The following is an 11,930-nucleotide window of genomic DNA, read 5'->3' on the forward strand; positions in this document are numbered from 1 at the left end:
TCAGCCCATGGTCCAGCACCGCAGGGCTACCTGAGCAGGAAGCCAAAGGGCTGCAACCTGTGCTGCTCTGCACCCCTACATGGCACACAGATATTTGGGAGCCAGAGGACTGAGGAGACTTCTGAGCTTGTCCAGAAGCTCAGAAGGGTGGCTGTTCCCTCAGATCCAGCCCCACAGTGACAGCACGTGATGCTCCCTTTCTACCAGGTTTTAAACCAGATCCACACAGACAAAACTGGGAGCACTGTTTTGACCTCTCCTCCTATCCCTGTCCTCTCCCCTGCACTGAGAATATTTTGGCCAGGGTCTTAGCAGCAGAAGGACATGCCCCCCACTGCTTCTCCCTTTGCTGAAATACTAACCAGCACACCACTTCGGCAAGGAGACAAATGCCTCAGGTTCAGAAAACACATTTTGGACTTTTAAGAAGAGTGAAATGAGGCAGCTGCCCATTGTGGGCAATTTAGCTTAATGTGATATTGAATTCAGCTGTTTAATACACCCAGATGCTCCAGCAGTGAGTGTATAAAAAACCCTCAACTTCAATAAGTAATGAAGATATGAAGAATTTTTTTCTGTTTGTTTCCTTTTTTAATGAAAATGGCAAACTATTTGCTACTGTATATCTGCATCAGTTATTTAACATGACATCTTGCTGTAGTAATAATCCATCAACATCCAGTATTACATATGGATTCATAAAAGGGTTTATGCTTGTGTTGGTGCTTTTGCTGTCTGCCAAACTAATTATATACATTTTACAATAAATTATACATATTGAGCTGAGAACCTGCTGTGCTAATTGCTCACATTTTTGTAGGGGAAAAATGTGATCATGGAGTGCTTTTTTCATTTTAAGCATATTGAGAACATGGCAGAAGAAGATGCTATATCTTCAGTTTTTCAGAGCTGAAAAATCAATATTTAGCCCTACAATAAGTAAAACAAACAAAAAAATCAGGAAGAGAGAACTGGGGGGAAGCTTTCTCTGGTGTGTTCTTGCCCCTCTGTGTCTTCAGTTGGTGAGGTATGGAAATGCAAACACAATTTCAGTACTGTGGGTGTTCCATGAAGTGAAGACCAAACTTCTACTGTACCAAAAGCTAAGGGCACCTGAAATTCCTCCCCAAATCAGGACCCCACAAAGAAGATGTGAAGGAGCTCTGCATCTGCCTTTCTTGAAGTTCTTTGTTTGCTCTTCAGCAACAGTGATATGTAGTTATGAAATACAGCTTCAGTGTTCACAGAATTTCTGTGAGTAATACTTTAAATATTATTTTACAGTTTATTATATTAAGTCCAGCACTTGCACCAATGGCTTTCAAGTCCTTTTAGGACAGAATCCCCATTCTGCTCCCTACTGAAAAAAATGTAAAAGATCTCTCTTGATTGAAAAGAAAGAGAGGACAGAATTAAAACTCCAGAAAATCTGAACAATGGCACCAAGTAAAGAGGTAGAGCCACATTTCACACTCCCTGAGGAACCTTTCACATCTCAGTCAGTCCAGTCTTCTTGGAAATGACAGAAAACATAGAATGGTTGAGGTTGGAAGTATTCTCTAGAGATCATCTCGTTCACCTGGCACAAGCAGGGCCACCTTGAGCCCATTGCTCAGGACTGTGTCCAGATGCCTTTTGGTCTCCAGGGGACCCAGAGGATTTGCCTGATGGTGGAACAGGGAGCTGGGCACCCAGAACCCCTCGCTGGCAGCAGCACCTCTCCCAGCCCCAGCAGTGAGTACAGGCACTGCCCTGGGCTGCGCCCCCTCTGGCTGCTGCACGGTTACAGCTGTAACACTTTTTGGGTGGTTTCCCATCCGTGGTGCTGCTCCTGCAGCTCTCATTCATGCAGCAGGGCCCTGTGAGATGGGCAGAACATCATCACAAAGGCTCTGTGGTCACTGGTGCCAAGCAGTCACCACACCTGCTGTGTGGAGCACCAGCTGAGGCTGGACCAGAGCAGGCTGCTGAGACAAAAATAAAGCCAAACACTGAGGACAAGTAAATGCCCTAATTTTTTAAGACATGCATTGGAAGGGGTGGTTCATCTTGTACTGCAGCTGTTACCAGGCCAATAAGAAAAGCAAGGAATAAAAGCAAAAACCAAAGACATGGCTAAATCGCTCAAGTTGAAAAAAAAAGAAAAAGAGGACTTTTTAAATGAAGGCATATCAGCTAAAAGAATCCCCAAAGATTAAGAGTAACATTTACTACAAATGTGTAGAATATCCTGGTCCTCAAAACACTATGAGCCCATATCATGTCTTTGATGGAAGAGATTAGAAAAAGACCCATAGCATATACAACAGGGAACAGGAAAGCAGCATTTCCTAAACACTTTAAAAATGTGCACTTTTTTACCCTAGAAAAACAAACTATATGCTGTTCTGATTGATTTATTATCTCAGCATTGCCCTTCGGGCTCAGTGGATATATTAACATTAAGCAGGTAAAGACTTAGGAATAATTTAAAATAGAGTTTACAGCAGCTGCAGATCTGACTGAATTCTGCTGTGAGATGGTGAAAAAGGCAGAAATGCTCTGTTAAACTTAGAGAAAAAGACAGTTGTGTTTAAGTGTGTTAGTGAGAAGAGGCTGAGGCTCACTGTGGCTGTGAATTCTCTGCCAAGCTGGCACATGAACATCATGGTACATTCGGTTTGGTCTCACAGAGAAGGTCCTTCCTCAGAGCCTGACATTCCTTCCCTCTCCAAAGAGCAATGGAGGATTTTTCCCTTTCACCAAGGAGCAGATCAATCAGGAATGAACTTAAATGCATGACACATGTTAAACCCACCAAGTTACATGCACTGTATTTGGTTTTCCTTAAACATTGTTTCTCTGTACTTCCTTGCTAGCCTTCAAAGTATGCCAAGTACTCTGCTCATGCAATATCTGGTTTCAGGCAAAGCAGCATGGCAGTTTGCCTGAGCGGAGAAAATATGCTTGAAGTCGGCATTCACAGGCGGCTTCAACATCCTAAGGAAAATGTTTTGTTTTTGTAGCCTGAAAGTATGTCACAAACATGAATAGAATTATACACTCGCTCTCCCTCACCCTCAATCCTCTTTACCTGAGGAAAAAATTATACACTTCCAATTACAGGGCCAGTTAAAATCAATACAAAGGTGGGAGAAAACAGATCATTTTTCTTATGGAAGTAACTGTTTTCATTAATTTTTCATTAGTCCTGCTTTTGTGGTGCTATCCATCACTGAAGAAGCTGGTATGCAGTAGATTACATTTAGGTTATCTTACATGCTTCCAGGATTTAGTAGATATTGCCCGATAAAGCTGTGAGCTTTATGGCTTTAACTTACATCTATCAATAATGCATCAGAAGAGAATTTTTCTGCAGAACAGCCGTCCCTGATCCAAGCAGCTTTCTCTGGAATAGCTGCACTGGTTACAGCAGAGATGATAGCACAGCTTTTACTCATCTAAAGGCTTCAACTGTGAGAAAGATGAGTGGATGCTTAAGGAGGAAGATAATCCATGAGGGTTTGAGCCCTAGTTTCCCACTGTTGTAATTTTTATTGTGGAGCATTTGAAGCTGAGAGCCAGCTGTGCCTTGCCCCATCTCAACAACCACACCTGGAAAACATTCCTGCCATCCTGGCATGCAGCAGGATTTTGTTGTGACCACTGTATGAATAAACAAGGCTCTTTCACAAGTTGCACTGGTTCCTTCTCCCATTTTATTGCCTGAGTTCTGTATTAAGGAATATAAACATAAACAGAAAATGATAGTTCCTGTTGAAGAGCTGAGGCAGAGAAAGGAAATTAAATATGCCATCAGTTGACTTCACTTAAAACATGTAAGGTAAAGGAAATTTTATTTCATTTATTTATTTTTCTCTCACTTTGGAAAGAATTAGAAAAAGAAATCAGAAGGTGTGTCAAGCCTAACCTGGTTGTAATGCTAACATTTTAAGCTCATTCAAACATCCCAGCAATGCCTTCTATGTGCTTGTATAGCTTCAAACTCTCAGCTTAAAAAAATAAATGTGTCACAGTTCCTCCTTGATTTCCAACTCTTTCTGTACTGCAAGAGGGCTTGTGGAAAAGAGGGATTCCAGATGTGCAGCTTGGGACCCAAGTGAGTGGCAGTCAAGCTTCTTCAGCCTCCCCAGCTGCAAGGTGAGTTTATTGCTGCCTTCTTCCCTTAGAAGTAGAGAGATGCTTAATTGAAGCTCTGTACAATGCTTTGAAGAGACCAAGAGCTGCATTAGGGCCAAAGTTATTACACTTGAGCTGCCCAGGCACAGCCCCCAGCAGAAGAAAAACAAGCCTCCTGAGCTGCAGAAAGTGAGGGAAAGAAATGCACAGCTGCTTTTGGTTTTAATGTAAGCCACCCAGAACTGAAGTATTTATTCAGAAGCAGCAGGGATTAGTGAAATTATGGCTCCAGATCTTCAGAACAAGCATCCGTGCTCTGCTTGTTTTGCCTTTTGTTTTTGCAATTTCTTGGCAGTTAATCAAATGAAGTATCAAACATCCACTGCTGAGCCTCACTGAGCCCTCTGGTTTGACCTGCAGTCAGAAAGAATGCAGTACATTAATTTAGGGGACTTCACCATATGCAGTTTTTGCTTTAAGTCAATGTCACCCTGTCTTTTAGACTGCATCCTAATAGTAAGGAGGCAAGGCCAGCCATCCCATGCTTCACATTTTCCTCAGGAAAATTAATAACAACACTGACAAGCTACATAACAGAAGCCACAAGACCATTTAGGGTTGTAGATGAGATCATTTATCAGTCCAAACTCCAGAGCACAGAGACAAATGTCCCTCTCTCCATCTCTCCTCAGACCAGCAAGCTAGAGCTGTGCTCTGAGGACCACAGGACAGGGATCAATGGGCTGGGCCGTGGCACCAGCACTCCATGCTCCCCAAGAAGCACAAATCCAGCCTGCGCATTCTGGCAACAGCCTCTCCAGAGAGAACTCATGTATATGGGGCTTTAATGAGGCTGAGAGAAAAGAGTCTCATCAACCCATACTTCCTCTGACCTGCAGAGGAAAATACTGTATTTTTAGAAGCAACAGAGATGACACACTATTGCTGTGGATGCAATGGCACTGACAGCCCATGGCCACACTGCACCCCTTGGGCTTCTGACTGGGGTGTGAGGCAAGTTCACCATGAGTATGGAGGGTAGAAGATGAGATCTGGCCCATAATCTCCAGCATCACCTGAAAAATATTACACCCTATTATTTTAGGGACACAGGACTCCTATTGGATCCCTAGTCAAAAAAAGTGAAACAAACAAACAAACAAAAACCAAAGCAGACAAACACTCCTCCCAAAAACACAACAACAAAAAACCAAACCAAAACAAAACTCCAAAACAGATTCAAGGAGAAGTGGGCTTTTCTCCATGTGTCAGATGACATTTCCATTTCTGGAAATGGAGCCCTTACTTATGCAAACAGAAGATGCTTCAGCAGGCTAGCACTAGGGTTTCCCCACTGCATCAATGCTAACATCCTGGTTACCAGATAGCTGAGCTAGCCCAGCTTACAGGAGGATGAACTTGTGTACTATGTGCCTGCATTTTTTCTTTTTAAGAGGAGTTAGGGCTATGATTTTAGCAGTTTCAGCCTCAAATAGAGGACCCCTTTGCTAAGTCAGTTTTGGGGTCTTCAAAAAAACACATCAATGGGGCAGCAGCCAAAGCCAACACTGGGACCTGGTGCAACATATTGATTTTTGGTGGTGGTGATCCCTCCAGACCCTCAAGAAATAATAAACCATTCAAACCAAAATCTGAGAAAAAGCAACTGGTCTACAGACCCTAAGGATATCTTGGTTTCACTTCCACTGTAAATAAACCTCAGGCAGCTTGAATGCCGACGTACAAATACCAGTTGTCCATAGAAATAATTCATAATATAGAATTCTGCAGTGAAGTAATGACAGATGGAAATAAATGTTTTTATTTCTCTGAAAAACTGACCACTGGTAAATAAAAATGCTTTTCTCACCCCCTAAAATCCAACCTTTCTCCCCCCCAACTCATGCAATGGAAACATTAAAGAAAAATTCATTTGACAAGTCATTTGGATGTCAGTAAAAACCCTGTAATTAGTATAGAAATCAATTTTTAAAGCTTGCTGCAAAAAATTATGCTTATGAACAAAATGTTTGACTTCAAATTGAATTCAGTGCCTGTTCAGCATAAAGGAAAATAATTGAATGGGTGGCTCAACTTTCATGTTTTTGGAGTTTACTAAGTTTTCCCCATTGGTTTTCGTTATGCATTTTAGTGAGCATCATAAAACAATGTGTCAACTTGCTGTGCCAGTCAATCACTGAGATGATCAGCTTCCTTCTGTAGACGTATGGCAACAGAGAGGAGAATCCTTCATTGGGTCAGACTGCTTGGCTAATACCTACCTGAAGACAGAATAAATTAGTAGCACCTATTTATCTGTACTGCTTCTGGAAAGAGAGATTAACCCAGTGACAAAGCAGGACTTCACTTTCTCCAGCACAGAGTAAATTGGCTCAGTCTCCAATGGGACACTCAGTTTTAAGGTTCACCCAAGCATGCCAGGATCCATACTTACATTATGCAGCTGTTTGGTACATTCAGGGGAAGAACTACACCCTGAATCAATGGCTGTTGCAGAAATCCAACATTCTCATTACCCAAAGAAAAGGTGAGGACTAAATTCCTCTGCCTGTGTCTCACTGTGGGAAGGGGAGTTGGTGCCATCTGCAATCTCTGCACGTCTGCAGGAGTTCTCCTGGCAGCTGCTTAACCAACTTGCTGAAGTACCACGTTGGCAGCTACCACTCACTGCAGTTCTGCCTCTTGTTATTAAATACACCAATGGCATAAAATGGACTCAACACTTTCTAATAAAAAATTAGATCAATTTAGATGTCAAAATCACTAACCTCCAGAGACAAGCTGACAGTAATCTGGTCCTTCTTGGTTCCCCCCCACTCCCCCCACATACCTGGAGAAATTGCTCATTTGTTTGTTGATCAGTTTTTCTAAAGAACATTTTAAAAACACATGATTATAAACCTCATTTGCAAACAGGACTAATCTCATTTGCTCTCTAAAAATCTACAGCCAGTTTATTCCTGCATACATTTTTCATCAGCCATTACTTTGAATAATCATGACCTCTTTCTCCATGACCACATTGTAACTGCAGAGACATTTACATTCAGGGTCTCAGAGTGATTTTTGACTCCATCAACAACAAAAGCAGGCTTGGTGAAAGAATGCCCAGCCAGCTGAGGATTTGGAAGGAGCACAGTGGTATCTTTAAGGTCATTGACTTGGACAGGTACACGCTGAGCAAGCAAAACCACCAGCAGAGCACAACTTGTTGGCTTTGGGAATCAGATGTTGGAGAGCATCAGAGGCAAAGCTCCTGTGCAGAGGCTGCAGGCAGTGTGGGCCCTGCCAGCACTGGGGGGACACCTTTGGGGCTGCTGATGCAGCAGGCTTGCAGAGCCTGCTTGCCAAGGAGCAGGAAAAGGAGCTGCACTCCCCCCAGCTCCAGCCTGCACAGCAGTCTCTGAAGAATCACATCACCTTGCACTGGGACCCATGGACTCTCAAACCCATGGGGACCAGCATCTTTTTGGACATCACAAATTTCATCACTTCCAATGGTTTGAAGATCTGTTAAAAATATTTATTTCCCTGGGTTTTAGCTTTCCAACTTCTATGCAGACTAACAACCAAATTGTGGGCAGTAAGAGCAAGCATTTGTTTATTTTGTAAGAGGACTTCTTGCTGCTAATTGAAAACAAGCATTTTCAATGAGGCAGCTGTTTCAGTACTGTGAATAGACAGATCAGCATCACATTGAAGATCTAATAACCCACTAATGAACCTTAATTTTTAGAGGCCCCTCCCTTCCCCATTTTCACACTTCAGTAATTCCAAACCATTGATATGTGCTGCCAGTTATTTAAAGATGTCCTCAGACATATTTTAATAAAACCCAGAAAAAAATGTAACTTTTTTTTTTTTTTAGTTAGACTATATTGGAAACCTTGTTACATGTATCTAACAGTTTCTCTGTTTCTTTTCTTAAATAAATAGCAAAGTGTCACCAAAATGAATGGAATGCCAGCACCATTGTGTTGATAGAAATTTCCACACTAGGATGAACACAGAGTCATATTCTGTAACAGTGCATAAAAAGAGACTTTGGAGGAAAGGCGGGGGTTGCTGGTGCATCAACCCATGAGCAGTCTGTGCAGTGGCATCGGGATGTGGTGCCTCTGCAAAACCTCACAGGCCTGGAGCCTGTGCCTGCAGAGGTGGCCCCAGTGAGACTCTGCAAGAGAGAAGCTGGCAGGGCTGCCAATGCAGAACGTGGAATTACTGCCTGCTACCAAGGGACACAGCCGATGGTAACACAAGGGGCTGGCCATGTCACTCTCTGACAGAACAGCTTGAAAAGAGGGAAATGAGCAACCTGAAAACCCAACAGGCTGACTAACACTCAGCAAGGCAAGGGCTTGGAGAGTCAAAGCCACCAACTCCCTAATCAAGAGGGAATGATGCAAGAGGGAATGATTCACTGTTACACTGAAGGTTACAGAACCAGGTGTCATTTTTTCATGGGTTTCCCTGGGCTGAGCTGGTGTTATTTTCACGTCTGACCAACAGTTTCTCTTCCAGCTGGGACAGTGCTGAAGGAACAGCAGCCATGTGCAGCACACCAGAAGATCCCTCAACAGCCTCTGCTGCCTTAAACTCACTCCACCCTGCGCAGGCAGCTCTGCCTGCCCACTGCCTTGCCCCTCTACACGCTGGAGTGCAGTGTAATCCCACCTCTCTGCTTCTGTTGGCTTAAACCAGACCCTTGTTATTTTAAACAGGAGTTTATTGTATTTAATACATTATAAAATTTGAAAAAATTGTAGGAAAGCAGCAGATTCAAACCAGAGCATCTCTACCAAATATTAATTATTCTGGCCCCCTTTGAAAAACACAAAACAAAACAACAAAAAAACTCATTCAAAAGAAAAGTTAACCTTTCACATCTGTGAGGGCTGACAAAAAGTGTGCGACTTCTGTACAAACTACATTTAAAATTTCAGCTTTCCAATGCAATGGATGGTCATCTCCTGAACACCTGCCCATCCACCTCTAAAAAAGACAGACATAAACCTCCATATGCAAATAAAGTTGACTCAAGGTGTGTACACATTAAAAAGTGGATGGCTGTTTGGCAATGAAAATGGGTGAAGAACAGTCCATGAATCCCCCCCTGGCAATGGCTTGTACACCATTAAGTTGGGCCCGGAAGGGCCTGGGACACTTAATGGCCATCACAGCACCAACCTCATCTACCACATTCTGTCATTGCATTTCCTACCCTTTGACATATACATACATATATATATGTACAGACATACATATACATACATATTTTTTTATGTGTGTGTGTGTGTGTGTTTTCTTTTATACCTTGAGGTTATTATTATTATTATCACTACTATTCCAAGTGTTCCCATATGAATTCAGGTGTGGTCTCTATATTTGATATAAATGTGTCTTTTATTCAATTTTAGTTCCAGGACTTGTTTGGAGTCCAAACTGCACATGAAATGTCCCCCTTTTTGTTTTTCCTCTTTGTTTTTCTTTCTTTTTTTTTTTTTTTTTTTTTTGCATAAAGAAACATGTCCATTTTAGTCCAGAGGCTCTTGCTTTATTCGAATGACAGAGGGTGCACGAGATGTCCTTCTGAGTTCTCGTCTCAGTACGTATTCACTGAATTGGGAAGAGTCCACCCCACCTCCACATGAGCCAACAATCTCAAACCCTCTTTGCTGTAACCTCTCAAGTACCTGCAAAAAAGAGGAAACAAACACCAATGTGTAAGTAAATTAACAGACTATTTGCTGTCTGATGATAATAACTGCTGTTTTCAAATGGATTCAACTAGGGGGAAAAAAAGTGGTTACATAGCTTAACTGTACTGGATTGATTTCTGCTGACTATGGCCACTGAGCAGTGAAAAAGAAAAATGAAGAAAAATTTATTTTATTTTTTTAGTATTGTCAACAAATCCAATCTTCTGGCCACAGAAACAGGACTAGAAAAACATATTCTCTGCTTTACAGAATTTACAACACAAAAGGGCAAACACATGATTGCACAGCAGATGCTGAGCAAACACCACAATGAAATGGTGACAGTGTAGATAACAACAGTCATAATTTCAGAAAACCTACCATGATATTTACTAGAGACTTAAAAACCAACTCTTTGTTACTTCTATCATCATCTAGACATGTTCTGGGCATCCTTTGCCTCACCTGAGAAGGTAACTTCCTGGGGTTTACCAGGGTCAGCATGACAGCTGCCAAACCCAAGGAAGGGGCTGATGCTCCTGGACCTCAGAGGATGTGGGACCCTCTACTCAGCATGACCAGACCTCACAAGGGCTGTGCTGGAATCAGGTGCCTACCATGGCTTCCCCAGCTGTTTCACCAGTTGTCAAATTGGCTTGCATGCATGCTGGGACAACACTGGCAAGTAGAATGGCAGAAGACTGCAAAGGACTAGGGCAGGGGAAGAAGCAAGCTGAGGTTTAAAAATGCTTCAAAGAAGACATGCCATGTCTTTACATTAAATGCTTCAGGTTGGCAAATGTCTTTCCAAAGTACTAGAACATGGCTAATTGCACAGCAGTCATAAAAAAAAGGAAGGGATAGGAAAAGAGACCTGGAAACAGTGGTCAAAACGTGAGTGATCTTTAGCTTTTAACAATATATGCCAAAATCCCCTGCTCAAATGTGTCAGTGCAAGCCACTGGAAAAAAGAACATGAGAACTTGGGTCCTGAGAAAAACTGTGGTGGAAACAGCTCTGGAAACTAGCTCAGCCTTGGACAATCCATTGGTCTGTACCTCACCCTTCAGGTCTATTGGCAGTCTCCCATTTTTATTAGTACTGGGAGATACTTATTCCTTCCATTATCAATGTGGGATCATTACACAAGCTTGTACATATTTTGCCACTCTGACTGTACATATTTTGAAGCCTGTATATATTTTGCCACTCCAACTCAGGTTTTTCACATCAATAAATATGCTTTGTAATTCTTATTTGTGCAACAAAAGTGTAAGCATTAGAATAAGTGACAAAGTGTTGAAGGACACAACTGCCTTGATAACTATCCTATGATATAGGATATGATATCCTATGATATGTATCCTATGATATAGCTAAGCAGCCATCCTTGAAACTTCTTTTCAGCTGTAATCTGACATCTAAGGCTGTCCTAAATTTGCATTAATCTCTATGACAAACAATTTTGATGTTTCAGCATGACAGTCAAGGCCAGTAAGAGACAACTGTCCAAGCATAACATGGGTTAGATAGGTCTAGATAGGTCTATCTGGACCCTTGTGTTAAGTGCTAGCACAAGCACAGTGTCTGGCCAGCCTTCAGTGTGCCTCAGTGCTTCATCTGGAGAAAAAGAGGCTAGAAGGTCAGGGGTGACCTTCTAAAACTACCTGAAAGGAGGCTGTAGCAAGGTGGTGTCAGGCTCTTCTACCAGGAAACCAGCAACAGGTCAAGAAGAAATGGCCTCAAGATGCACCAGGGGGCATTCAGGTTGGGTTGGACATCAGAAAGAATTTCTTCACTATGAGGGTGGTTCAGCATTGGAATAGACTACCCAGGGCAGTGGTGGAGTCACCATGCCTGGAAATATTCAAGAAATGACTGGATATGGCACTTAACGCTGTGGTTTAGTTGACGTGGTGGTGTTTGATCAAAGGCTGAATTTGTTGATCTTGGAGATCTTTTCCAGTCTTAATGACTCTCTGATTCTCTACCTGGACATTGGGACCTGGCAGATGAAAAGATGCCAAGCTCAGCTTGCAAGCCTGTTCTGTAAAAGAATTCACACATGAGCCTGCAGCATTTAGGAGGTGT

At 42.3% G+C, this 11,930-nt stretch overlaps 1 protein-coding gene across 12 annotated transcripts in view; it reads right to left on the reverse strand.

Annotated features, from left to right (window-relative positions):
- Nucleotides 1-8,845: 8,845 nt before the first annotated feature.
- The window catches only part of KCTD1 (potassium channel tetramerization domain containing 1), a 101,388-nt gene continuing 98,303 nt past the window's right edge, over nt 8,846-11,930 (reverse strand). For all 12 annotated transcript variants that reach the window (XM_077185082.1, XM_054632833.2, XM_054632920.2 and 9 more), the window contains one exon: nt 8,846-9,833. In XM_077185082.1, the coding sequence (XP_077041197.1) occupies nt 9,675-9,833 (159 nt within the window). In that variant the 3' untranslated portion in view covers nt 8,846-9,674. The remainder of the gene's footprint in view (nt 9,834-11,930) is intronic.

The sequence above is a fragment of the Agelaius phoeniceus genome, chromosome 1 (assembly GCF_051311805.1).
Source record: "Agelaius phoeniceus isolate bAgePho1 chromosome 1, bAgePho1.hap1, whole genome shotgun sequence".
Classification (NCBI taxonomy): Eukaryota; Metazoa; Chordata; class Aves; order Passeriformes; family Icteridae; genus Agelaius; species Agelaius phoeniceus.